At 48.4% G+C, this 27,781-nt stretch overlaps 2 protein-coding genes across 3 annotated transcripts in view; one reads left to right on the top strand and one right to left on the bottom strand.

Annotated features, from left to right (window-relative positions):
• The window catches only part of SLC25A53 (solute carrier family 25 member 53), a 48,792-nt gene that overhangs the window by 9,915 nt on the left and 11,096 nt on the right, over positions 1–27,781 (top strand). The window lies entirely within an intron of this gene.
• Positions 3,907–27,677, bottom strand: PRRT1 (proline rich transmembrane protein 1). Of its 2 annotated transcripts, none has more exons than XM_053379374.1 (4): positions 27,380–27,677; positions 11,510–11,922; positions 9,375–9,500; positions 3,907–4,818 (listed from the first exon to the last, which is right to left on the bottom strand). In XM_053379374.1, exons 1-4 carry the CDS (start codon positions 27,396–27,398, stop codon positions 4,642–4,644), a joined length of 735 nt encoding a protein of 244 aa, XP_053235349.1. In that variant the 5' UTR covers positions 27,399–27,677; the 3' UTR covers positions 3,907–4,641. The 2 variants fall into 2 exon arrangements, with proteins under 2 accessions (XP_053235349.1, XP_053235348.1); XM_053379373.1 differs by having other exon boundaries at positions 9,375–9,551; positions 27,380–27,674.

Genomic DNA, 27,781 nt, shown 5'->3' with positions numbered 1-27,781 from the left:
TTTCATGCTCTTGAACACAACCTCCTCTTTCCCTAAAATCCTTCGAAAAGCAAAATTCTGGAAACAAACTGTACAAACATACCAGCTGCTTGTAAACTGCCATAATTCCCTCCTCTATGTGGTAGATTATTTGGGGTGTGGAGAAGGGATGTTTCAAGCAATCCCAAGCCAAAACCTTGGCGCGACCCTGAAATGATGGTGCGTTGCTGGTGGGACCTGAGTGATGGGTTCCAGTCGGGCATTCTGATGTAGCCAAGAGAAGCTGCTCAGAAAACCCACAGTTCTCCCTTGCTGTTACCATTGCGGGTTCTTCCCATTTGCCTCCCCTGCAGCCAACATCCCTTTGCCGTGGGCTGTCTCTTTGAATCCATACGTACCCCTCTTGCTGTTGCTACGCAACCGTCTCCTGAGAGACAGCAGAGCTTGGGAAGTCCATATTGGCGGACAGTAAACCGAGGGGAAATAATGGGGAGAGGAGGGGGGCAGGAACACTGGGTTTTGAAAGAGAGAGAGGAGGTGAGGTGAATGGCGGGGGAGAGGAAATTCTGGATTTTCTGGCATAGCTCATACACCATCTGCAAAGACACCGAGAGGAGCTGAGGCCAGGCAGGATCCAGGAGGAATAGATGGGCCAGGTTGTGACAAGGGGGGGCTTGGCATTTATCCCCATTGTCGAGAAAAAGGCAAGGGGTCCCACGCAGAGCAAATTGGGGTGCTGGTAGCTAATGCTGTTTAAAAATACAGCCAGGTAGGATGTTGAGAATCAATCAAATGTCTTTATTAAGTAATATATATATATAGAGAGAGAGATTCTGTAACCAGTCACTTGCAAACAGAGAGATAATAAATAACGGTGTCCAACATCCAGTCAAAGAAAAGTGGGTGTGCGGGGAATGAATTGGGAGCTCATGTGACGGAATATGGGGTTTGGTGGATTCTGGGGCGGGGCGGGCGGCCTGGAAATGAGAAGCCGAACAGCCAATACCCAGATTTAATTATGCCCTGCAGTGTCTGAACCATTCAACATATGCTCACACTTCTGTGCCCATGTCTAGCCTCATATATGCTAAATTTTTCTCAATGCCCCTTGGAGCCAATCTACTTGTCATACTGAATGAAGTGGTACGATACCATGTTTAAAAACACCCCACCCCTAAAAAACACCCCCCTTCCCTGCATTTAGTAAGCTAGCCCATCAGCAGGTTTAGTATAGTTCTCCCTCTGCTGTGCCAGTTTATTCCATTCAGCGAGCTCCGAAAAATCCCATCCTGGACCAGCAGACTGTAGTCCAGAATTCTGCCTTATTTTAGCACAATATGCTGACTGTCTCTAAGGTTGGCTCTGTACACAACAAAGTGACAGAGTGAACTGTCCCGTTTCAGATCGTAACTGGGGAATGCCCTATTTGAAAGTCTGCTTATAAACAAACAAACCTCCTTGTAAATAAAACAGTAGTTCCCCAACCCTCCCCCCCCCACCACTCCCTGCAGACCACTGGAAAATTGCTGACTTGATTATTTTTCTTCCCAGCGTAGTGCCACACTAGATACTGTATGATTTCTAGGGAAGGTTAGGTTTTGTTTTGGTTTTTTTGCTGCCTTTATTTCTTATATATTGTATTTTATTTTGTTGTGTAGAATTCAAACTGCAATGCAGTAAGCCATAAGAAAGAAAAGCAGTGATTAAAATGCAAATTAAAAAGCAACATGGCTTTTTAATATGATGGATGTGCCGTCTCTCAACCTCAAGCACAAATTCACAGACATACTGCAGACCCCGTGAATGACACTTTTGGGCCACTGGTTGTCCGTAGACCATAGTTTGTGAAGTCCTGTCTATCAGGAAGCCCTGATAGAAACCTGTCTTCCATAAGAAGGGTCTCATCCATCTCTTCTCCTGTTGTTTGTTACATTTTCTATTTAAAAAATCCCGTCCTTCCTTCAAAGAGCTAAGGACAGAATACATGGTCCCTCTGTTTAATCCTCACCACGACCCTGTGAGGCAGGCCAGGCCGCGAGACGGTCATGCAGGAAGCTTTGTAGCCAAGCGATCTAAGTCAAATACTCTTACATGTTAACTACTCTTAGTCTTATCACTGATACTTATAAGCCGCTCTGGGGCTCGGGAGTCATTTTTGGTTGAAGAACAGGATTAAAATGCTGTTAAGATAAATACGCTTCGCCACTACATCACATGGGCTCTATTTACAAAGTGTCGTTAAGGTAGGGGATCGGTTTGGTGTTTTGTTTTTTTTAAAAAAGGAAAATGCAGTCTGGAAACTGAAGTGCTTGCAAACCGTAGACTAGGCCTCACTGGGTTACTTCGTACAAGTCAAAATGCCTTTCTTGCCCTGGCTTCTGCCTGCACACTGGAAATACCACTGTCACACCCTGTTTTTTGAGGTTCTGCTGCTGGTTCCCCATATTTTGCCCTTTCTCTTTCTCCACCTATTTCTTTTTGCTTTTTAACAAATAAAAAATAACTAAAAGTGGTTGTGGTAAGTTTTTCATATGGCAGCCAAGGAAAGGCCTTGCTCTCCAAATGAAAGATTTAAGTGACTATAAACCCAGCTTGTAAGGCAAGTAGTGTGGATAAGAGATGGCTATATTTTAATCTACCCCCAAGCATTGAGAAGAGAGTGGGAAGGAATCCGAATAACTGGCTACATACAAGGCTTTGTGTGATAGCTCAGTCAGTAGAGCGAGAGACCCACAAGGTTGTGGGTTTGAGCCCTACATTGGGTGAAAGATCCCTTCACTGCAGGGGGTTGGACTAGATTTATCCTTGTGGGTCCCTTAGGTAAAGGTGAAGGTAAAGGACCCCTGACAGTAAAGTCCAGTTGTGAATGACTCTGGGGTTGTGAATGACTCTCGTTTTACTGGCCGAGGGAGCCAACATTTCTCCACAGGCAGTTTTTCTGGGTCATGTGGCCAGCATGACTAAGCCGCTTCTGGTGAAACCAGAGCAGTGCATGGAAACACTGTCTACCTTCCCGCTGGAGCAGTACCTATTTATCTACTTGCATTTTGACGTGCTTTCGAACTGCTAGGTTGGCAGGAGCTGGGACTGAACAATGGGAGCTCACCCCGTCGCAGGGATTCGAACTGCCGACCTTCCGATCAGCAAGCCCTAGGCTCAGTGGTTTAGACCACAGCGCCACCCGCTTACTCCCTTACAATTCTATTCTTCTTCTTTATATAAACATCAGGGCTGTGTGATATATCAGTATATCATCCAAAACCAGTTTGAAGTCCATAACTGCCCTGAGACCTCTGGGTACAGGGTGGTACATAAATTCAACAAATAAATAATACCGTAATATCGGTTCCATTATCTGGCAATATATTGTGAATTATGATGTGTGTGTTAGGTCTGGCTTTCAACATGGTGATATATCACCAGATAAACATTGTGATATATTGATATATCAAGATGTCTGAAATAACACTGTAACTATGTAGAGGTGAACGGGGTAATGTCCTGGCAACTGCTGCTGCTTAGGGGTCTAAAACCGAGAAATTTCACAGTGTTGAAAACCAGGTATCGCCCAGCTCTAATAGCCATCACTCCCCCTGCCACCACATGGGAGAAGAGATTTCTTTCTCCTACTCTCAATTTTTTCCCCGTACGTTCTTTAGCGATGGGAATTTTTTTAAAAGAAGAGCCATATGAAATGGAGAGGTATTTTAAAAAGAGATGCTTTTAAGCAATATAGGGCATTCTTCAAAGAAACCTTGAGAAGGACTGGGCAGCTAGGAGCAGATGCGCAAATGAAATGGTGAAGGGAAGGCTATGGCTTCCTAACTGCACATGAATATTTTTGACCGCTATCTTGAATAATGCTTTGGGAATCAACCTATTTTAGAAGGGGTTCCTATCTAAAACAGAGAGCTAAAAGACAACAGAGCAAGGCTGTATTATTTAGTGCAGAGAAGAAGGGTGGATTTGGATGGGAAACAAAATAAAAGGGAGGTAAGAGGTTCAAACTGCCCCCAATATTCGGTCACTCCACCTCCTCCTGCAAGGAAGGGAGAATTGGCTGATGGAACAGCAGCATCACTGGCAGAGCATCTTATTTGGCCTTATTTCACGTGGTGGAACTGCCAGAAAGCAATTGTGGATACAAAGGGGTAATGCTTAATGAATACACAGGTGTGGTGCATTGTCCTGTTAAACGGGCAGTAGGATGCATGCAGAATGCAGCAGAAGGAAGGCGGCTGTTGCCATGGGCACGAGAGAGCAGAGCCTACTCTTTGGGAAGGAAAGAAGCAAGCAAAGTATTCTGGATTAAAATAAAAAAAATTAAAAACCGGCAGGATGGAAAATTCGTTGCGAGGAGCCCCAGCTGACGGGCCCCCTCGGGCGTGTCAGCATTCAGTCTGAATATCGTTTTCCGGAAGTCATTTTGCTGAGTAGGTACCATTAATACTGCCGAGAGCTTTGTGGGAGACGGTTGCCAAGCATTCCAAGTATTGTTGGCGGTGGGGGAGGAGACGGTTGCTAAGGACCGCAGGGGAGACGGTTGCCAAGGACCATCCTTGGGAGCAATGATTGCCGGGGTGTGTTGTTGGTTTCCTTCCAGGGCTGTTGACACCAGTTGCCAGGGGCACAGGAGGAGTCGGAAGGCAAGGCTGCCGGGCGCTAGGGGTCCCAGTCATTGTCATGGTGCTGGGCAGCAATGATGATCACTACAGTGAGGATAGTGCACAGGACCATGGCTGCGATGCCCACAGCCAGGCTGATGAAGGAGAAGTTGCGGGCCTCTCGTGAGGCAATTTCTGCTGATACGATGTCGCCGCGGGCAACCGCAGTCCGCACCTGAAGAAGTGAGAGGAGAATGGTTATTTCGTGTGCTGCTTAATGCCAAAATAGGCTTCTGAGTAGTTTACAAAACATACAACCCAATTATTTGATTGATTGATTGATTGATTGATTGATTGAGTGATTGAATTTATACACCTCCTTATACCCGGAAGTCTCAGGGCGATTTACAGAATAAAATCAAAATATAAAACCACAAAATACATAATCAAAATAAAAACAGCAATCCAGTAACACCCCCACCCCAAAGAAAAACACATTTTAAAAGGGCATAGGATGACCTGTTCTGGGGGTGGTCAGAGTGTGTGGGGTGGGGAGAGCTCCCAGGCCCTTTTAATATCCTCCCAGTCTTTCTTAGCCTCTGTTAGACTGTTCATCTCTTCCCTGTCCCTGTTTTTATCCGCTGGATTGTTTTAAGGGTTGTTTATTTTTTTAATATGGTTTCAGCTTTCCAAATAGCTCAGTTAATTGATTGTGGTTGTCTATGGATTTTGTTCTCTGTGCTGGTTATGGATTTTATTGTGGCATCTTTGCGGTACTTTATTTATATTTCTGACTTTCAAAAGCTGTTTTTAATTCTCTGCGAGTTGTCTAGAAGCCTGTGTTTTACGGAACAATTAATAAATAAATAGTCTGGCTGGAACTTCCTGTGATCCTTCTGAGCGTGCCGCTCGGCTCCGGATAACTTAACCTTGAAAGAGAACGAACTACGCCGGTGTGGAAACTGGGCCCCAAATGTGTAAAAGGAAATTAAAAAGAAGAGGGACAAGGGGAGGCCAGGACATGTAATAAACACAGAGGGTGGAACTGCAATTCCCAAGATTCCCTGGGAGAAGAAATGATTATCAGCAGTAAGTTATACTAAGACACACATCCCATTGTGTTCAAATGCTTAAACCAAGAGTGGAGAGTCTTGGGCCTGTGGCCCAAATACGGCCCTCCAGGTCTTTCTATGTGGCCCTCAGGATTCTCTCCAAGCCACAGCCCTGAAGAGCCCTGCTGCATGACCTCCTTTGCCTGAAATGTGTCACTGAACTGTGAGAATCCCTTATGCTTGCCTGGATAGAGAGAGGTGTATGTGTGTGGAAACTCCTTGACCTATGCAAACTCTGAAACATTTCTCCAATGGAAATAGAGATGTCCTCTTCAACATTTCTTTGATCAAAATAGGGATGTCCTAAGGAAAAGCAGGACATTCTGGGATCAAGTCAGAAACCGGGGTGGCTTCTGTAAATCTGGGACGGTCCCTTGGAAAATAGGGATACTTGGAAGGTCTAACTGGGATGTTGCCTACATTACAAAGGGAAGAGTCACATCTGTCGCCCCACCTACTTTTGCCTGTAGCCCCACCCATCACTGACATATGCCCCCACCCCACCCCGCTCCCCTATGAGGCATTGTGGCCTTCAGGCTGAAAACATTTCCTCACCCTAAGCTTAAAGGTAAAGTGACCCCTGACCATTAGGTCCAGTCGCAGACGACTTGGGTTGCGGCGCTCATCTCGCTTTATTGGTCGAGGGAGCCGGCGTACAGCTTCCGGGTCATGTGGCCAGCATGACTAAGCCGCTTCTGGCAAACCAGAGCAGCGCACGGAAACACCGTTTCCTGCCAGAGTGGTACCTATTTATCTACTTGCACTTTGACGTGCTTTCGAACTGCTAGGTTGGCAGGAGCAGGGACCGAGCAACGGGAGCTCACCTCGTCGCGGGGATTCGAACCACTGACCTTCTGATCGGCAAGTCCTAGGCTAGATGGTTTAACCCACAGTTAACTCCATTTAGGACTGTAGCAAAAACCAGTTTGTAGCTTTTAGAAATCGCTCCACGAGCACTTTCCCAACATTGTCATCTTCATAGCATGTTCCCAGAACGCTTTTCTCTCTGAGTAGGAGTCAGCGGCCGCCAAGCACCAGAGTTACATGTTATTTATCCTTTACGGGTGGGCGGGAAGGCAGGCAGGCAGAGATGGACTCGGCACCTCAGCTGGAGGCAAGAAACCTCGCATTCTTCCAGCTTGGTAAAATGGCTGCCAGCCTCCTCTCAAGCACGGGATTATTTCCAGAGCACAGAACGAAGCGACTGAGTACAAAATGTGTGCGCGTGTGGGAGGTGAGGGGTGCCAGCCAGACGTGAACAGGGAGTGCGCCGAGCATATGTTCCTGAGGAATTAAAACTGTTTCCTTTTCCCCCATTTTAACTGCTTGCATATTCCTCAAAATCTTCAGCATGTTTCTGATGAAAAAGGGTGGCTTACCGCTCACGACATGGGACAGGATTTTGCCGTTGTGACAAGATTAAGACCTTCAACAGCAACAGTGTCGGTTGCCACCCTATTCAAACCCATTGACTGCATTACCCAGCAGGGTTTTGTGACAGCCGTGATCATCGCGACCGCGGGTCTCCAGATGTCCTTGAACTACAACTCCCATCATTCCTGACCATTGGCTAAGCTGCCAAGGAATGATGAGGGTTGTAGACTGTAGACTGTTTGACAGTGGAACGGTCTACTCGGAAGGTGGTGGACTCTCCTTCATTGGAGGTTGTTAAATTATGGTTACCAGACGTCCCCGTTTCCCAGGGACAGTCCCTGGATTTACAAATCTGTCCCTGGACAAAATCCGTCACTGGAATGTCCCCGGATTTCATTTAATGTCCCCGGATTTATATTTTAAGATTTATTAGTAGGGAATGAATGTTGCGTGATTGGTTCAACGGCACAAAACACATCATATGGGGCTTCTGGAGAGGCAGTAGCTATGGACCTCATCAAACCTAAATCTGGCCCTGGTGACAGCCCTTGAGATATTTGAAGATGACTAGGATATCTTCTCTCAGTCTCCTCTTTTCCAGGCTAAACATACCTAGCTCCTTCAACCATTCCTCATCAGGCTTGGTTTCCAGACCCTTTGTTATCTTGGTTGCACACCTTTCAGCTTGTCAACATCCTTCTTAAACTGTGGTGCCTAGAATTGGACGCAGTATTCCAGGTGTGGTCTGACCAAGGCAGAATAGAGTGGTACTATTACTTCCCTTGATCTGAACACTATACCTCCGTTGATGCAGCCTAGAATAGCATTAGGTTTTTGCTTTTGTTTGCTAATGCAAATCCACCCCCAACAGAAATAGCAAATGCATTTTAAATAAGACTGAAACCCTAACAAAGTGGACACTTGTGGTAAAGACCCATTCACCCCGCTGAGAAAGCCTGTTGGAACAGGAATGTTACGTCTTCCATGGTATCGGAAGAATGCAGATAGTAAGTGTTGGTTGTATCTTTGCAGGCACAGGAATTATGTCTCTCATGGGGCCCAGAGAAAATGCCTGGAGATTGGTGGCAGCCTTAATGGGGGATAATAGAGAAAAGGAGGGCCTGGATTTGAAGCTCATAAGAATGATCAGTGTACCCCCAGCGGTATGGGGAGAAGGCCCCCCTCCAGGAATGGCAAGAAATAACCATACCAAGGTTCGGGCTGCCAAGAGCAATAGGGAGTGATAATGGCCCAGCAATACACCAATTCGTCCAGGGGGTGAGCCAAGCTCTACAGATTAATTGGAAATTGCATACAGCTTGGAGGCCCCAGAGCTCAGGGAAGGTTGAAAGAATGAATCGAACCTTGAAGAACCAACTTGCCAAATTGACTCAAGAAACCGGAACACCGTAGCCAGACATGCTCCCAGTTGCATTCTTTCAGGTCCGATGTGCCCCTAACAAGAGAACTGGGCTCGCACCATACGAACTGATGTATAGATGTCCACCCCCGTTCAAGTTGCCCTTGGACACGCAACCCATCGGGGATAAAATAACACAGGCTCAGATACAGTCTCTTTCACATGTTTTCTCTTCTCTTAACAGGTGGGCCCTCCAGAGGACACCGTGCAGCCTTGCAGAGCCAGTTCACCCCTATTGTTATGTACTGAAGTTCTCACCCTGGGCCAGCAGGGGGATACTGTAGATAGTTTTTACTCAGGTTCACATATGCAAATAAGGGATCGAAAGTGACGTTCAGTGATTGGATAGGTACAGAAAGTTGTTACAGTTACGTTGTACTGGAGCTCTATATAAGCAGGCTGGCTGAACCCTTCAGTTCAGTTCTGTTCTGGCCTGTGAATAAACAAGAGCTGTTTGAAGAATCGCTGTGTCATCTGATATGTTCACCCACAACTTAACACCTATAGTCCGGGTGATTCTGTCTGGGTGAAGGAGTGGAACGCTACCGCGAAGGCTTTCCCACAGAACAAAGCCAACCCCACCAAAAGCCCTACTCTGAGTTACTGTGTAGCAGGTTTCTGAGATCTTTGCAGGAGAAGCTCTCCTATAGACTGCAGCAATCTGGGTTTATAAGGGATAAGGCAGTCCCTCCAGTAACCTGGTCCTGAGCTGAACAGGGCCTTATACGGATAGCTCAGTTGGTAGAGCATTAGACTCATGATCCCAGGGCTGTGGGTTTGAGCCCCGAAAGATTCCTGCATTGCAGGAAGTTGGACTAGGGCTCCTTCCAAGCCTACACTTCTATGATTCTTGTACCTCCCCTCTTCTCTTCCTCAGCTGCTCACCTGCACGGCCTTGATGATAGCAATGATCCCTGTGGGCCAGAAGCAGCAGATGGTGGTGAGGACCGCGATGGGAAGGTAATCGTGGGGCGGGCGCCTCGGTTCCAGGATGGCGATGCCGGGGGTCATCTGTGTAGGGGACAGAGATGGTGGAGGTGGAGGGTTGGCCTGAGGGTAGGCCTGCAAGCAAGAGGGGAGAAAAGCCGGTGTCACGGGAGGAAGGAATCCCCATTTTGCTTCTCTCCGGAAGTGTCAAAGGTGGCCTAAAGCATTCAGGTGGATTTCATATTGTAAACCCCTCGCAAAGCATTGTTTGTTGTTTAGTCGTTTAGTCGTGTCCGCCTCTTCATGACCCCGAGGACCAGAGCACGCCAGGCACTCCTGTCTTCCACTGCCTCCCGCAGTTTGGTCAAACTCATGCTGCTGGCTTCGAGAACACTATCCAACCATCTCGTTCTCTGTCGTCCCCTTCCCCTTGTGCCCTCAATCTTTCCCAGCATCAGGGTCTTTTCCAGGGAGTCTTCTCTTCTCATGAGGTGGCCCAAGTATTGGAGCCTCAGCTTCAGGATCTGTCCTTCCAGTGAGCACTCAGGGCTGATTTCCTTCAGAATGGAGAGGTTGGATCTTCTTCCAGTCCACGGGACTCTTGAGAGTCTCCTCCAACACCATAATTCAAAAGCATCATTTCTTTGGCAATCAGTCTTCTTTATGGTCCAGCTCTCACTTCCATACATCACTACTGGGAAAACCATAGCTTTAACTATGGAAAGCAAAGGCCCGGCCTAACTGCTGTTTGTAATGCACCAGGCACATGAATGGCACAATATATGTGAATAAACACTTCCAGGACTGTACCACTTCGGGATGCCGGTGGAAGACAGGGTTCTAGGGATGGGGAAGAATCTTGATTCACTTAAGCTTTTTAGATATTCACTTATGTTTTTAGATGTGACGAAACTGCGGGAGGCAGTGGAAAACAGGAGTGCCTGGCGTGCTCTGGTCCATGGGGTCACGAAGAGTCGGACACGACTAAACGACTAAACAACCACAAATGCCGCCCAAAGTGGCTGGGGAATCCCAGCCAGATGGGCAGGTTATAAATAAAATCATAATCATAATTTAAAAGGCAAACCTGTCAAAAACCACACTTTCCAAAACAACGCACAGACTGAAACACAGCCACCTTTCAAACTTTGCTCCAGATTTTTGCTGTGCAGTTCTCCAGCCAGATAACGTGCACACAGATGCAGGTACTAGGTTAAAGTGTGCCTAAAAATGCATAATTTAATGACAATAGCATGCAAAAACACATCATATAGGTGACTCCCCACCTGTTCTGGCACCCCACATATATAAGTGAAAATTGCGTAAGTGGGGCGCACCCTCTAAATGCCCTCTCTGCCGCTCTCTCTCCTATCCAGATCAGAAATACTGTAGCAAAACTAGCCACAACTGGAATTGAAGCAGGAGGCAGGAGCACAGCTGTCAACTTTTCCCTTTTTTAAAAGGGAAATTCCCTTATTCCAAATAGGATTCATCGCAAGAAAAGGAGAAAGTTGACAGCTGTGGGCAGGAGAATGCGAGGGAAATTGGAGGCTGTGGCTGCTGCGCTGCCCCGCATTTCAGCTGTTAGGGGGGAAGGCTGAGCAGCCTAAGCAAAGCCCTGCTGAGCATCCAGCCTCTTCTCTGCCCTCACTGATGTCCCCTTTGGGCTCTGGGAAGGGTCTCTTCACAGGCCACAAGAACTCTCCAGCGCTCTCTCCCCATTTCCAGGTATGAATTAAATCATTTACGTATTTTTTTGCTCTATAAGACTCACTTTTTCCCTCCTAAAAAGTAAGGGGAAATGTGTGTGCGTCTTATGGAGCGAATGCAGGCTGCGCAGCTCTCCCAGAAGCCAGAACAGCAAGAGGGATCGCTGCTTTCATTGCACAGCGATCCCTCTTGCTGTTCTGGCTTCTGGGATTCAGAATATTTCTTTTCTTGTTTTCCTCCTCCAAAAACTAGGTGCGTTTTATGGTCTGGTGCGTCTTATAGAGCGAAAAATACAGTAATTGTTTCCTAGCGCCGCAGTTGCATGCAAGCTGATCATACCCATAAGAAGCACTGCAAATTGCCCACCACCATAAACAACTCACCGCCCCTACTGGGTAGACCGGAAGGTATGCCGTGCACGGCTGCAGCTGGACAGGGTATCCTGGGTGCATATAGCCTCCAATTGGTAGGGTCCCGACTGGTGGATGAGTCTGCACGACGTAGCCCTGAGGGGCTCCATTGAACTGAGTTTCCTGCATGTAGGGATCCGGGGGGAGGCGTGGCAGGGTGGCGGAATGGTGGCGTGGCGGGCGTGGCAGGGTGGCTGATGTAGGGGGAGGGCGGGGCAGGGTAGCAGCCCCTCCGAGCCGGGGCAATGTGGCAGTGCCTGAGTGGACGGTCGTGGCAGGGGGGTCGCTGTAGCCGGGGATGGGGGCATCTTGTGGGGGTGGAGGAGGCGGCTGCAAAGGTGCATTGTAGGGAGGAGGAGAGGTGTGGGGGGCAGAGTCGGGGAGTCCTAAGGAGGAAGGAAAAGACAACATTGGGGGGGGGGGACCACAAAGAAAAGATGTTAAAGGAGCATCAATATACACTCAGCAGCACAGCATAATTTGAAACATTGGACTTAGCTGGTAAGGGATTGCCCCAAAACAATAACAACAACCCCCAAACAGGACTACTTGTGTCTTTTCCTTTTCCACAAAACCTCCATTTCAGCAACCAAACAAAGGCACATTCATTGAATGTATCCAGCAACATTGTCTTGAATTCAAATCTCGTCCACCAAAGTGCTTGCAATCCGTCTGAGCTTCGTGTTGCCTCCAAATCTGATACACATTCTCCCCATTCTGGCATTCAGATGACTGGTGATAACAGCTTTTGGAACAAACGTACCAGACCTATGTAATGCTTTTTTCTTAGCTCAAATAAGTTCTAACGCTGGTGGAATGCCCTTTCGATGGAAGCCCAGCTAAACATCAAAGCACTCATCAGAGAGATGCAATGTGACTGCATCTTACCAGGCTGATGTACAAGGGGCACACCATGCTGTCATATTGAACAAAGCCCACAAATGAAGGTTCACAGTCTGTATTTTGCCAGAAGGACCCAAGCTTTAGGTTTGCACAATTAAGGGCTCCTCCAGATGTCCCTTTTTTCCAATAAGCATTCCTCATGGTTTGTGCTCATATTATTGGGGCGTTATACACAGCCGCCCTTTCAATATCATTTGCACCTGCAAAAGCTTTGGGGTGCTTTGCTTGCAGTAAGTCAATGATATAGTACAGTACCATTGGGGAAGTACAGCAGAACTGCAGGATGGCATACCTGCCAAGTGTCCTGGGAAAAAACAAGATATCCTGGTTTTTTCTTGTAAGATTATGGCGGCCATTTTGGGTGCTTTGCTATCGCGCTGCGCTGTCACCCCCCAAAAAACACTTGGGGGGGGCAAGAGTGAGTCGTGAGTCATATGACTCATGTGGGAGTGCGTCCCGGAAGATTAACATCCCAGTTTTGGGTGAACTGTCCAGCATAAATCCACTACTAACGTATTATTATTGCATTGATTACAGGCACTAGTCTGGAGGGGCCTTTTTGCAGAACAGAAAGTGACAGAGAAAGACATTGCAAAATGTGGGATGAATGAATGACTATAACTAGCAGTAAGATGTAGGAACGCCCTGCAGGTCTATCAGGATGAATGCTCCTTGCCATATAACCACCGTGTAAACAAATAAGAATGAAGGCTTTCGAAAGACTGGATCTAGACCAGACTTCCTCAAACTCGGCCCTCCAAATGTTTTGAGACTACAATTCCCATCATCCCTGACCACTGGTCCTGCTAGCTAGGGATCATGGGAGTTGTAGGCCAAAAACATCTTGAGGGCCAAGTTTGAGGAAATCTGATCTAGACTAACAATCATGTAAGTTTTGAGCAGGCAAATTAGGATGGATGCTGAATAAGCAGGTTGCCTGAGGGAGCCCTTTGTTCCAGCATTAGCTAACTAATTTTGTTTCTCTGCCTTTCCCTAAGCTACGCTCTTCCGTTCTGTGTGTCTTTTCAGTTTGCAAGCTTGAGGGCAAGGCCTCTGTCTCACACTTTAATCAATGTGAGTTGTTTTTTTGGAGATCACAGTTGTCTGAAAAGCGAGGTGGATCGATGGAGAATGACTGTAGCATGGAACTGGTGAAAAAGAGGCAGGCAGTGGAGAGTGTATGTCAGGGGCCCTGGGGAGACTGAATTACAAATGTCTTTGGCCTGAGGCAGGGAACTAGCCTAATGTGCTGCCTCGACAGGCCTGGCTTGGGTGTTTGCCGCTTCCTCCTGAAATGGCATCCAGTTGCCGCCATTTTGTTCAGCCTTCCATGCACTCTACCCACATGTGCCCAAAGGGCTGTTCTTAGGTTTTCCCAGCTGAGCCACACAACCTTGGTCAGCAGAACAGCCTTTTATAAGCAGGTGCCTTCTGGAAGCTTTGGACCAAAGCGGGGCTGATGGAATTCGTAGGCTGAACAACCTGAAAGGAACCGAGGCTGGTGAAGGCTGTCCCAGGCCCACCAAGAAATGTCAACAAGAAGTAGCAAGCAGGCATAGCAGCTGTCCTGGTCACTGGTTCAGGGGTCTGCTGCTCAATGGTCCACTAAGACTGCAGTGCCTGAGGCTCACATGAACATGGAGTTGCCCTATATGACAGGAATGGAAGAGCTGTAGCCCTCCTGAGGTAGTGGACTCTAACTCCCATCCTCCCTGTTCATTCGCCTTGCTTGCTGGGGCCAATGGGAGCTGTACTCCAACAATACTGGAACATACCCAGCAAGTGTCCTGGAAAAACTGGGAACATCCCATTTTTTTATTGCAAGAGAACGGTGGCCATTTTGGTCGCCATGATTTTCCCCAAAATAAAAGTCTCCCCCCCCCGGGCTATAATCTTGTGTGGCACCCCAAAATGTGTGTTTTGGGCACCGTGCCCCCCGCAAAAGCGTCTTTTCCAGGGAAAATTGTGACGCAAAATCATGCGAGATCATGGAATCCAAAATGGCTGCCGTTCTATTGTGATAAAAAATGGAAGATGGTGTCCGGGAAGATTGCATCCCATATTTTGCCATCCCTGTGTTGGAGGGTATGCTGGGACACCCTCACCTTATAGGAACATAGGAAGCTGCCTTATATCGATTCAGACCCAGCTCAGTACTGTCTACACACCAGGGTTCCCAAACTGTTCTGTGGACCCCCATTGCTCCTCACGGTGTTCTGTGGCATATCTGCATCGAACATAAAAAATATTTTTAATCCTGTTTTTATTTCTCCTTTTATTTCTTACATCCATGGACTGCAAATGGTAATGTAAGAAATAAAAGAAGTAATAAAAAGGCAATTAGGAACTATGCCGCCTCTAGCACAGCGCATTGCAATTGCTACAACAGGCAGAACAAATAGTTAAGTGGTCCGGCAAGACCCTCAGCTATTTTCAAGTGGTCTGTAGACAGGGAAAGTGTTTGGCAACCACTAGCGGCAGCTCTCCATGGCTTCATAAGGGCCTAGGAAGAGCCAGCAGCCCATTTAGTCCAACACCCTGTTCTCACAGTGGCCAACCAGATGCCTGTGGCCAGTCGCCATGGAGATAGCCTTATCCTCTATGAATTTGTCCAGACAGCGAGCCTTTTCTAATCCTGCTTGGAGGTGCTAGGGATTGAAGCTGAGGCCTGGCCTTCTGCATGCAAACAGATGCTCTGACACTGAGCTGTGGCCCTTCTGCGCATGACTTTGGTGCGCTCGGGCCTCAGAATAACTCTCTTCCAACAGGCAATATGAAACCTCTGGATCGGCCAGGCCTGGTATAAAAGTTAGGAGCCTGACTGTTGAACTTTAAGGTTTCAGCATCCACAGTGCTGGTAGCTCAACCCTTCTTGGCTGCAGCTGTGGAGCCCATTGTCCTGTGCCTGGAGAGCCCACTCTTCAACATTTGCAGCCTGGCCCTGGCCTCAAAAACATGAGGGATTTGTCAACAGCCGCCTGGTATCAGCGCTCTGCCTCGCCCGCCCGCCCCGGCAGTGATCCTGAAGGAGACAACTGTCCTAGCTGCACAAAGAGCCATTGTTTGCCTAACATTCCCCACGGCTGTTTATTCCAGAGTCAAGCCAGGCAGGGTGAGGCAAAGCACCTCAGGCAGCATATTCGAGGGTGGCAGCTTCTCCAACCCTTCCTCCTCAGTCCCGAGGCCACTTTCCTCCATTGGAGATCAGAGCGACATGCTCCACAGGCCTTCCATGCACCCACTAAACAGCACTATTGCTCTCAAGTGCGCTGGATAATGCTATCTAATGGCCTGCATGCACATCATTCATTCAAAGCACACACACACATACACAAATCCTGGGAACTGTAGTTTGTTAAGGCTGCTGGGATTGTAGCTAGGCCTACTACAGTTTCCACAATTATTTGAGGGGTGCATGGTCTAAATGCATGGTGTATATGCACTCCAATTGCCGGCACTGAACTGCCAGTCAGCTTCTGTCCAAGCAATGCGGGTGAGATGTGCAGGAGGGCAGTTTTATCCTTTGCCTCAGGCAGCAAATTGTCTTGGGCCGGCTCAGAATCCAGGCCAAGGGGAGAGAAACAGGGATGCCCAGCCATGTGGTGTGTGGCCTACGGGCTCCCTCATGATAACAGCCTTTTTCTCTGGCGCAGACAAGAAGGGAGCACTCACCCCCTGACCAGCGAGAGACTCAACAGCGAGGACACACCATTTCGGACTCGCCGTTTCAGAGCTCATGAGCGGGGAAGGGATTTTGTGGGACAAGGTGTCGGCAAGGGCTTGTACCACGTGGAACAGCCAACGCTTGCTGGGTACTGTCACAAAAGTCGGGTGCCTCTGTCTCTCTCTGCCGAGCGGTGGCAAAAGCTCATGGGGTTCCAGGCATCCCCACAGGAGAGAGTGGAAGACATGGTGGAGACTGTCATAGGTTTAAGAAACATGGTGTACAGCTGTACCTCGGGTTACGAACTTAATTCGTTTGGGAGGTCTGTTCTTAATCCGAAACCGTTCTTAACCTGAGGTGCGCTTTCGCTAATGGGGCCTCCCGCTGCGCCACAATTTCCATTCTCATCCTGGGTCAAAGTTCTCAACCCAAGGTACTACTTCAGGGTTAGTGGAGTTTGTAACCCGAAGCGTTTGTAACCTGAGGTACCACTATATCCTTCGGTTTGCATGGAGGGAGTCCTGATCTTACTATCATGGCTCTTTCAAGAGAGCATCCCTAGAGTCTAAGACATCTCTCCCAGTCAGCTTTGCAGCCAGCCTGCCCAAAGATTGGTCCCAGCCTTCCTTCCTTCCTCTTCTTCCCAGCAACCTTGGGAAGTTTCCTTTCTCTGTCACCTCAAACATACAGTGACCCCAGGCAACCTTCCAAACCCCTGTCTCTGTCCATTGCCAATGGCCCTCAAAGGCCCTCAATTGTTTCTTAATGGCCCTAGCTCAGCCGGGTCCTTTTACATAGGCTAACCCAGGAATTCCTATGCAGCTGGTATTTCTCCCTTCGCATCCTAAATACAGCGGTACCTCGGGTGACATACGCTTCAGGTTACATACGCTTCAGGTTACAGACTCCGCTAACCCAGAAATAGTGCTTTAGGTTAAGAACTTTGCTTCAGGATGAGAACAGAAATTGTGCTCCGGCAGCGCGGCAGCAGCAGGCGGCCCCATTAGCTAAAGTGGTGTTTCAGGTTAAGAAGAGTTTCAGGTTAAGTACGGACCTCCAGAACGAATTAAGTACTTAACCTGAGGTACCACTGTATGCAAAATCCTACCATTTATTAATTTATAGGTTTTAGCCTCACCCGCTGAAAAAACCCCTATAACAATACATTCCCAATTAAATTGCAAATGAGCAACGTGAGCATTCATTGTGACTTTTCATTATCGCTGTCTCGCAGCATGGTGTGGTTGCCGTTAGAGCGGGGGAAGGGTGTGTGTCTCAGGGTCTAACCCTTCAGGTGCTGCTGGACTCCAGCTCCCAGCAGGCCTCAGCCAGCATGGCCAATGGGCAGGCATGGTGGGAGTTGTAGTCCAGCGACATCTAAAGGGCCCACAGGTTCTCAATCTCTATGTGAGGGGGTCAGATTAGAACTGGGGAGACCTATGTTCAAATTCCTAAGCTAACAAGGTGACTTGGGGCCAGTTACTATCCCTCAGCCTAAGATAACCTCCCAAGGTTGTCACAGGGATAAAACTGCAGAAAGTTATTGACGTATAAATCTAAGAATGATATGGGCGCCAGAGGAGCCCATCCCCTGAGTCTGCCTGTGACTAAGGCATAGCTGTCAACCGTCCCTTATTTGGCGGGAAACTCCCTTAACCCAGTGCCGTGTCCCGCTGCTGTCCCGGATTGATGATGTCCCTTAAATTTCCCGGGTTTCATGCTTGCCCGGCTTGGGAGGGAAGCAGCGGCTTGGGGTCCTCCACTGCGAGAGAGAGCACGCGCACGAGCTGCCGCGTCTCCGTCTCTCCCTTTTCCCCCTCAGGGGCGCGTCGTGAGGAGTCGGGTGGCGACGGGCGGACAGGCGGCCCCTCTCTTGCGAGACTTCCGCCGCACTGCCAGGGGAAGCCGGAGGCGGCTGAGGAGGCGGCCTGAGGGAGGAGGAAGAGGAGGGGATGGGGAGGGACGCAGAAGGACGGCACATCAGTGGCTGAAGCGGCACCGCAACCGCCTCATGCCGGGCTCGCAGGCGGCGTGGGCAAGAGTCTCCCTCCCTCCCTCTCGGGCAGGGAAGGGCCGATGGAACTGATAAGCTAAGCAAAATCCTTTATTTTGGCTGCTCATCGTCCTGGCACGAGGAGTTCCATCGGCCCTTCTCCGCCCGAGAGAGAGGGGGGAGGGAGAGAGAGACTCGTCCACACCGCCCGCGAGCCCAGAGGTGGTGGCAGCGGCTGAGGAGGCGGCCTGAGGGAGGAGGAAGAGGAGGGGATGGGGAGGGACGCAGAAGGGTGCAGCCGCAACCACCTCACGCCGGATTGACAGCATCTGTCAATCCTACCAATGTATGTAACTCTTTACAATAGCAAAATTCTTTATTTTGGCTGCTGATCCCTTATTTTCGAGGCTGCTGGTCCCTTATTTTCAAATCCGTAAGTTGACAGCTATGGACTAAGGGTGTGCTTTCTGACTGAAAGGCGGCAAGGCCCAGCACAGCGACGCATGCAGAGATGCAGCAAGCAGCCTCCCTCGAGAGTCAGTGTGCCTCTATCAGGAATAGTTGGATGATGCGTTCATATCCCATGCAGAGATGTTGCAGGACTGCCCAGCTCCGGCACAGGCTGATTGGAAAGAAGCAAAACTGGAGCAACAAATCACACAAAGACTCAGCAGGGTCTGTGGGTGGGTACTTTGGTCCTGCAAGAACCTACAATTACATCCCTCCAACGTGTTCGCTGTTCCTCTGGCAGCGTACTAATGTGTTCCAGCCCACAGTTCCTGGCCTGAATTCTCCCCGTGCTCTCGGGCAAGGTGGCTCCTCGCGGTCATATCAAGCCCCGTAAATTACCTGAGCCCCTAAATGCACGGCAATCTCCCCCTTACCTCTTTCCCCTTGACCGAAAAGGAACCCTGCTGCAGGCTCGTGCTAAAAGTCCTGCCAGGGAGCCGTATAGAACCCTGTGCAAGAAGCAAGTAAGTTACCAACATCTGCACGGGGCCTAAATCCACGCTCTGGCACCTGCTTCGCCCGAAAGGAGCAGGGAGATGGGCCAACGAGGTGAAAATAGGATAGTGGCATTGAGGCAGGGCCGTCCCTTCTGTTAGGCAGGTGGCAGATACTGGGAGTGGGGGTTGCAGTGGCAGCCCCTGTGGCCATTGCTCCTGAGCACTGCAGCCAGACTGACCTGTGGCACCAGCTCCGTGCCACATTAGAGTGACATATTGATTACATTTACAGTGGTACCTCGGGTTACATACGCTTCAGGTTACATACGCTTCAGGTTACAGACTCTGCTAACCCAGAAATATTACCTCGGGTTAAGAACTTTGCTTCAGGATAAGAACAGAAATCGTGCAGCAGCAGCACGGCAGCAGCAGGAGGCCCCATTAGCTAAAGTGGTGCTTCAGGTTAAGAACAGTTTCAGGTTAAGAACAGACCTCCGGAACGAATTACCGTATTTTTCGCTCTATAACACGCACCCGACCATAACACGCACGTAGTTTTTAGAGGAGGAAAATCCGTAGGCATGCCACCCGTAGGCATTCCCTCCATAACACGCACAGACATTTCCCCTTACTTTTTAGGAGGAAAAAAGTGAGTGTTATGGTGCAAAAAATACGGTAAGTACTTAACCCAAGGTACAACTGTATATCTCCAACTCAAGGGGGAAAACATGGCTCTCTTCCTCCGCATTTTATCCTTGAGGCTGAGAGATTCTGACTGGCTCTTATGATTAACCCAGTGAGTTTCATGGCTGAGCAAAGCAGAGGTTTGGACCCTGGTCGCAGGCCCTTGCCTGACACTCTAAAAATTACACCACCCCTGGCTCTCACTAATCCTTTGTTGTTTTCTCATTATTATTACTATTATTAGTTATTAAACTTATTTGTGGCTCTTTCCAACGCGCTGTCTGCATTAACTTTCCTTGCCACATATATATATGAGTCTGTGTCTGTCAGTATGATATGATCACTCTGTATTGTTCGATTTTAGGATGGAGTGCTGTGCTGCCTACGTTCCCTTCAGTTTGTATATTCCATTTTTTGCCCACCAGCTCACTACTTTGTGTCAAGCTCAGCTTATTTCCTGACTAACAGCGCCATTTACTCAGCTGCACCTAAAGTATTCCACGGCACAGTTTCCCTTAATGAGGAGGTTAATCTGATTCAGCTTAATATAGCAAACAGGGGACCTTAATCGTGCCTTCAGTGCACATTTATGCTTCCGTTGATCACAACAGCAACTTGCTCTTCAGCACAATAATGTCGCTTCCGGTGCCTTTGAGGATTGAACTGGCTCATTGCCTGCTATTTTATGGGGGTTCTGGCACACCTTTGTCGACATGTTAAATTCTAATGTTCTTTTAAAAGGGTATTATCTGGCACTGACAACCTTGGCCCAATAACTTTTTAAAAAGCAACAACAACGCACCCCTCATTGGCTTAGAAAGGAAAATTGCAATTAGAAACTAAAAGGAATTTTAGGCACCCTCCTTTAAAAAGGAGGGGGGAGAGAATATGATGTTGTCACCATTCTTGTTCTCTCTGACAGAAACATAAAATCATGACTGACAGTCTTCCTGTTTCAGTCCGTATGTGTGATACTTGCTGCAGCCTGTGGCCTTGAAATCTTATTTGCAGCACATGTTCTAAGAGCGTTTTATTCAGAAACTAGCACCGCTGAAAATTGGTGAGAACTTTATAAGGAAGGGTTTGTGTTGAACTCTTCCGGAAGCTCTGCAAACCCCATCTTGATAGTTGATATATCCCCATGATTACGGTAATTGGTAGTTGTTGTAGCAACGAGATCATGATTGTATTCACTTCCTTTGATATCCACTAATCGGCTTGCTTTATCCTTATCTGGGGGCTTGAGGTGCTGGGCTCTGTGCCCAGAAAGGGGCGCTATCTGTAAGATTTGGGTATTTGCCACCTATGCCCTCATCTGGTCATGTGAAGCGATGAGAAGTACCTGGCCAAAGTGACATATGCTGCTTTGTGTATAAAGAATGTACGGTATGAATGTTTGCTTGGGCACGGACAAGCCATCCCCTTGTCTGCCCCACATCTATAATATGTGTCTGCCCCACATCTATAAAGGCTGAGGGATTTGGCAGGAATGTCTAGGCCTTTCTTTAATAAAGCACTAGAACTGATCATTCCGACACGTTCCCCCCTATACAATATGTTTATGGTTTTTTCCATATTACATCACAATATAAATAAACCAAAGCCATCACCACATCCTCCCCATCCCCCCACATATCCATCAATCAAACCTAATATTATTTTGTCCCTCCCCCCCACTCGATTTCCTCCACATTCTGAGATTACATTTATATTTGCATTTACAATCTTCTCAAATCTACTATATATTCTTATTATCTTTCCTTACTGATTTACTTTCCCTCAGATACTTTACATTTTAATCTAGGCATATCTTTTTTTGAGCAATATTTTGCCATATATGCATCAAAACATTCCCACTCCTTTTTTAATTTTTGATTCGATTGGTTTCTTATAATAGCTGTTACTTTTGCCAGAGTTAAGTATTCATTTAGTTTACAAATCCATTCCTCCCTTAAGGGTTTGTGATTTTCCGCTTAGCAGCAATCACTAGCTGCTGTACTTGCGTATAAGAAGATTCTCTCCCCCCCCCGCCCCCTGTGGTATCTCTTCCCCTATCAATCCAAGGAGATATATCTCTGGTTTTTTTATTATTGATATTTTTAACATCTTCTTTAATTCTTCATGACACGTTTGAGATCCTGCTTTGGTATCCCTGCACCCAAGCCCTCCTTTGGGCCTGAGGTTCAGAACAGGGCTGTAGTTCAGTGGCAGAGCATCTGATCTGAACGCAGAAGGCCCCAGATTCATCTCCAGGTGGGGCTGAGAGTGCCCCCCTTCTGAAACCCTAGAGAGCTGCTGCCAAACAGTGCAGGCAGTACTGAGATAGATGGGCCAATGGCGCAAGAGAGAAGAGAGGAAGATGATGACAATTGTGCAAGCGGAAATCTACTGAACACTTTGGCTAAAAACTCACTTCTGTTTCTAGACCCACCCAGCATTGACATGTGGCCCTCAGAGAGTTGGCCAGAAGGGAATCCGGCCCTCAGGCTGAGAAAAATCCCCCCCACCCCTGCCCTAGAAACCTAGGAACTACCAACAGAATGACAAACGAGATCTCCAGCAATTTGCTGCCCTATTTAACAGCATCCCAAAATCAGCCACCTGAGGCAGCTGCCTCACGTCGCTGAATCACAGGCTGGCCCTGCGGCCGCATCCACATCCCTAACCAGTCATTACGCTCTAGGTATTTTTGTCCAGCTGCCCTTTCCCTTCAAATAGCAGTTCTGCATTAAATTACATTGGCGATGTGTTTGTTTGTTTGTTCCCCGCCCCCCCTCAAAGGCCACCCCTGGCATCTTTTAGAGAGGCGGTCCAAAAAGGAGGGCAGGTACACAACACATACCTACACGCACCGACACACAATTGTACACTGACAGTTTTCGCGTGTGCTAAATATATATGATCCACTTTGGGGGTCATACAACTGCCCTCTCTACACACAGAGCACACAAAATAGATCTTTATTCATGCTCTCTCTCTCTCTCTCTCACACACACACACACACACACACACACCCTCTCCAAAGTAGGCCATCCCTCCAGAGGGTGAACAAATTCCCGTTATGGGTTTTTTAGGTCACTTTGTTTGTGCCTGCCTGCTATCTATTTATAGAGGGAGAAGGAAGAAGTGTCCTGGGGGAAAAAGAGAAATGGGGTGGGGGGAAGGTTGTAGGGGGGTTAGATGAATGAGTGAGTGGATTACAAAAGGCACATGGAGAGGTTTGTTGGGATTCAGATGCCGGGTCTCGGCCCCCAAACAACCTGGGCAGGTCATTTTCTCCTGGCCTTTAAAACCGAGAGCATCTCTCTCCCAGGCAGGCTGGTTGTGGTGGCAAGGATAAACCGGCTTGAAAGATTCCGAAAATTTCGTAAAGGTTAAATGGGGCACAACAGCTCAATGGCTGCTAACATTTCAGGGCCAGCAAAGGACGAGGTCTTTTTTATTAACCTCGCATTCCCTTCAGGACCGAAGCCATTAGCAAACAAAGCCACCCGTTCTCCCCCACCCTGTTTCCGAATATCTCATCCGTCAATCCGTAATGAGCAATAATAGTACAAGGGGCATGATCCAGGAAATGTTAAGCTCTTCTAAGCCGTATTGATTCCAATTAGAGCGGCGGGCACGTGCCGAAGCGTCTTGCCGTACAATCGATGGGCTGAAGTGCTTAACTTTGGTGGAATTAAGCCCTTTGTATTGGCCTAGGCCTCTTCCTAAACGTTCAGCGGTGCTTACAACAGCGGTGCGAGGTAGGCTAATACCATTCCTATGTCTCTGGAGGCGAGGCGGAGAGATCGGTTTTGCTTAAAGCCCCCCTGGCGTACAATCTTAGGATTCAGAAGTAAGTCCCTTTGAGCTCAGTGGGAGAGTTTAACATTAAGTGCGTATAAGATGGCAGCCTTGGTGAGTCAGTGGCCAAGAGGTGACGTCTGAATTGAGGACTCCCAAGCATGCGATTCTTTGTCTCAGCTGCTATAATGCACCAGTCTCAGAAAAATGGGTGTGCACACATCCTCCAATGTCCATATTTTCCAGGGACAGCCCCAGATTTACAGAAGCCACCCTGGTTTCTTTTTTGATCCCGGAATGTCCCGCTTTTCCTTAGGATGTCCCTGTTTTCATCGGAGAAATGTTGGAGAGTGTGCAACTCTCGAGCCAAGGAGATAAGAAACTATACAGCCTTTAGAAGACTTCTGAAGGCAGCCCTGTATAGTTTTATTATGCTTTTATATACGTTGGAAGCCACCTAGAGTGGCTGGGGCAACCCAGTCAGATGGGCAGGGTAATAATAATAATAATGAAGATAATAATAATAATAATAATAATAATAATAATAATAATAATAATGGAATAGGAACTATTTTCATCAGATAAATGTTGGAGGGTTTGGTGTGCTAATAATAATAATAATAATAATAATAATAATTTTTATTTATACCCCGTCAATCTGGCTGGGCTTCCCCAGCCACTCTGGGTGGCTTCCAACAAAATATTAAAATACAGTAATGCATCAAACATTAAAAGCTTCCCTAAACAGGGCTGCCTTCAGATGTCTTCTAAAAGTCTGGTACAGTAGTTGTTTATTTCCTTGACATATGGTGCGAGGGCGTTCCACAGGGCGGGTGCCGCTACCGAGAAGGCCCTCTGCCTGGTTCTTTGTAACTTGGCTTCTCACAGCGAAGGAACCGCCAGAAAGCCCTCGGCGCTGGACCTCAGTGTCCGGGTAGAATGATGGGGGTGGAGACACTCCTTCAGATATACTGGACCGAGGCCATTTAGGGCTTTAAAGGTCAGCACCAACACTTTGAATTGTGCTTGGAAACATACTGGGGGCCAGAGACAGAAACGGGTGGAGGAAGGAATGTGAATTTTACCTTTGTACAGTGGGCTAATTTCCATCTAGGCCAGAGCTTTCCATGTTGGGGGACACACTTTTTAGATATGCATTATTTCGCGACACAGTAATTCAGTTTTACTAGCAAACCGGAGGTTAAACTAAAACCCTTTCCAGCCCCGGGAGGAGCGCGGGCAGCGTTCACACGACACAACTGCAGCCGATACACTAATGTGTCGCGACACAGTTTGGAAACCTCTGATTTAGGCAAACAAAAGCCATTATCCAAGATCAAGAGCACCTTCCAGACAAAGCACTCCCGGATACTGTGAAGTAGGGCAAGTGAGGGATGTGGCTGAGGAGAGGTGTGTGGCCTATGGAGAATTCTGAGGGCCAAGTAGAGAGGCGTGGAGGGGCACATTCAGCCCCAGGCCCCAGGCTTCCGGTATCAGATCATTTGTGACAGGATAAAAGAACATGCAAAAGCTGTGTCAGAGAATTTTTGTTTTGGAGGTTGTGGTCCGACTTCCTTTGCAAATGATGGGGAAATGCAAAGGCCAGAGGGAGCTATGTTTACATGATAGTGGTGCACGGAGTGAGTGTGTGTGTGTGTGTGTGTGTGTGTGTGTGTGTGTAATATTGGCAAGTAAGGTGCTGGAGGAGACTCTTGAGAGTCCCATGGACTGCAAGAAGATCAAACCTCTCCATTCTGAAGGAAATCAGTCCTGAGTGCTCGCTGGAAGGACAGATCGTGAAGCTGAGGCTCCAATACTTTGGCCAGCTCATGAGAAGAGAAGACTCCCTGGAAAAGACCCTGGTGCTGGGAAAGATGGAGGGCACAAGGAGAAGGGGACAACAGAGGACGAGAGGGTTGGACAGTGTTCTCAAAGCTACCAGCATGAGTTTGACCAAACTGCGGGAGGCAGTGGAAGACAGGAGTGCCTGGCGTCCTCTGGTCCATGGGGTCACAAAGAGTCGGACACGACTAAACGACTAAACAACAACAAAAAGGGAAGAATCTTGAGAGAACTGAGTTCTGACAGCTCAGCTGGTAGAGCGTGAGACCCTTAAACTCAGGGTTGTGGGTTCAAGTCCCACGTTGGGCAAAAAGATTCCTGCATTGCCGGGGGTTGGACTAGATGACCCTCGTGGTCCCTTCCAAATCTACAATTCTATGATTCTGTCTGATTGACCAAAGGTTCACACCACATCCCTTCCTTTTCTTAAATGCAAGTAGAGTGACAATGAAGGAAAGTGCTTTAGATAGTCTTATGAATTCTGGATGCACTTGAGCCACTCCTTAAACGCCCAAGCCGTTCCTTCTATATCAAAGGAAAGCCCTTCTTTAGATGTTGCCCATTTGCCATGTTGGATTGGGTTGGTGGCGGCTCAAGTCCAGTATCCGGAGGGCACCCCAGTGGCCACCCTCGTTCTGCCTGTGGATGAACAATGTACACAAACACTGGGACCCACAGAGACCTCTACACCCTCTGCCCCAAAGGCAGAATCCTAAGCAAACAGACCTACCCCAAAACCACTACTAACACAGAGATGCTGTGTGGCTCACACCTCAAATCCCATTGTGTACCCCCACACTTAAAAAAACCCAAACGATATATAAATACAGTCTTCTCTCCACTGCGAAAATGCAGATGCACATTCCTCAAGGCAATATTTGGCGAGGCAGTATAAACAGAAGCGGATCCGCTTGTCAAGTCATGTCATATCAGTGGCATAATCCCTCTGCTCTCTGTACCTGCCAGATCCCAACTCCCATTTCACACCCTGCATGATACACACACACACACCGAACACCCAGACACATAACAGATGACATCACAAAGTGATGCGCACACAGTTACCCCGGGCACAGCGCTCCTGCTAAACAGTCTCACACCTCGCACATGGAATCTTGCATCCCTCACCCACTGCACACGCTACCTGTGCCGGTGACCTCCGTGGAAACATCTGATCAATGCACAGGCTCACCCAACTCTCCAGCACATCAGATATCCTCCTTTCTGTGCGTGTATGAGGGAGGGAAAAAACCAAATACATGCAAGCACATTACACACACACGGTTGAGGCTAACTCTCATTTTCTCAGAAATTAACGGGCCTTTGTTAGCTGTATTTATTCATTTCAGTGGGGTTGCTCTGAGCAGGACTAGCACTGATGCAATCTACAGGCCCCAGCTGACTGCACAACCTGGCCTTTGGAAAGGCCATATCCACAGATACCTTCAGCTTCTGCACCCCTCCTTTGCACACCTGTCAACACAACCACACAGGCATTTTCCACAACAGCTTCGCAGCACAAATCCCAGCAACCGAGTGATAGGCAGGCATGGTTGCAAGAGGAAGAAGCCTTCTGCAGGCAGGCACCCGCGCAAGAACTGCGCTCCGCTCCTCACAGCGGACCCATGCTCCCTCGCCCTCTCAAATTTCTCCTCTGCAAGCTGCATTCGTGGACAGAACATCGCAACGGAATATTTCCATTCTGCACAACGCGCAGCATTTGCACGACCCCCTCCTGACAGCACCACACACGGAGGGATAATTCCCACACACAGCTTGATGGGCACATGTGCAAAAAAAACCCCCAATATATATATATATCAGATCTGCATCAGAGGGAATGGCACATGCTATATATATAAAAACAATCTTCATGTGCCATTCCCTCTGATGCAGATCTGATCTTTCCCCCCCTCCCTAACCCCGCCAAACGCCCACCTTGCACCCAGCTACCCAGGCGGGCCCGATCCCAGCCTGATCCTTCCCCACCAGAAGCATCCTTTATTAAGAGATCCTTCCTTCACCTGTTTTCTCCGAAGACATCTCTGCCGCTGCTCTCGACGTGGCTGTCACTCTGTGCCTGTGTGTCTGTTGTGGAGGCGGGGTGAGGGGGGGTTAGAGACCCACCGGAGGAGGGAGGGAAAGCTCTCTGCGTCACCCCCCACCAAGAAAAGCCTCCCTCGCCGTCTTCTCCTGTCTCTGCCTTGCTTTGCCTGCCTGCCTCCCTCCCTCTCTCTCTCTCCCTCCTTCCCCGGACGAGCCACGCGGCTCTTGCTGTCCCTGCGAAGATGATGGGGGGCGATGGAGCGAGAAAGAGGCGCGCGCGGGTGGGGTGTTGGGGGGGGGGAGTTAAAGGGCCAGGCGGCTTCACGGGCAACCCACGGAGCCCACCTCTCGGGTGTTTTTCTCCTGCGGTGCGGGATAGC

This window comes from Podarcis raffonei, chromosome 2 (genome assembly GCF_027172205.1).
Source record: "Podarcis raffonei isolate rPodRaf1 chromosome 2, rPodRaf1.pri, whole genome shotgun sequence".
Taxonomy (NCBI): domain Eukaryota; kingdom Metazoa; phylum Chordata; class Lepidosauria; order Squamata; family Lacertidae; genus Podarcis; species Podarcis raffonei.
The sequence above is the reverse complement of the archived record's forward strand: the minus strand, read 5'-3'. Positions and strand labels throughout refer to the sequence as shown.

Coding starts and splice junctions, on each gene's coding strand:
- PRRT1 (XM_053379373.1), bottom strand. Junction 9,552..11,509: donor CGGTCTACCCAGTAGGGGCG/GTGAGTTGTTTA, acceptor TCTTGCTTGCAG/GCCTACCCTCAGGCCAACCC. Junction 4,819..9,374: donor CTATCATCAAGGCCGTGCAG/GTGAGCAGCTGA, acceptor TCACTTCTTCAG/GTGCGGACTGCGGTTGCCCG.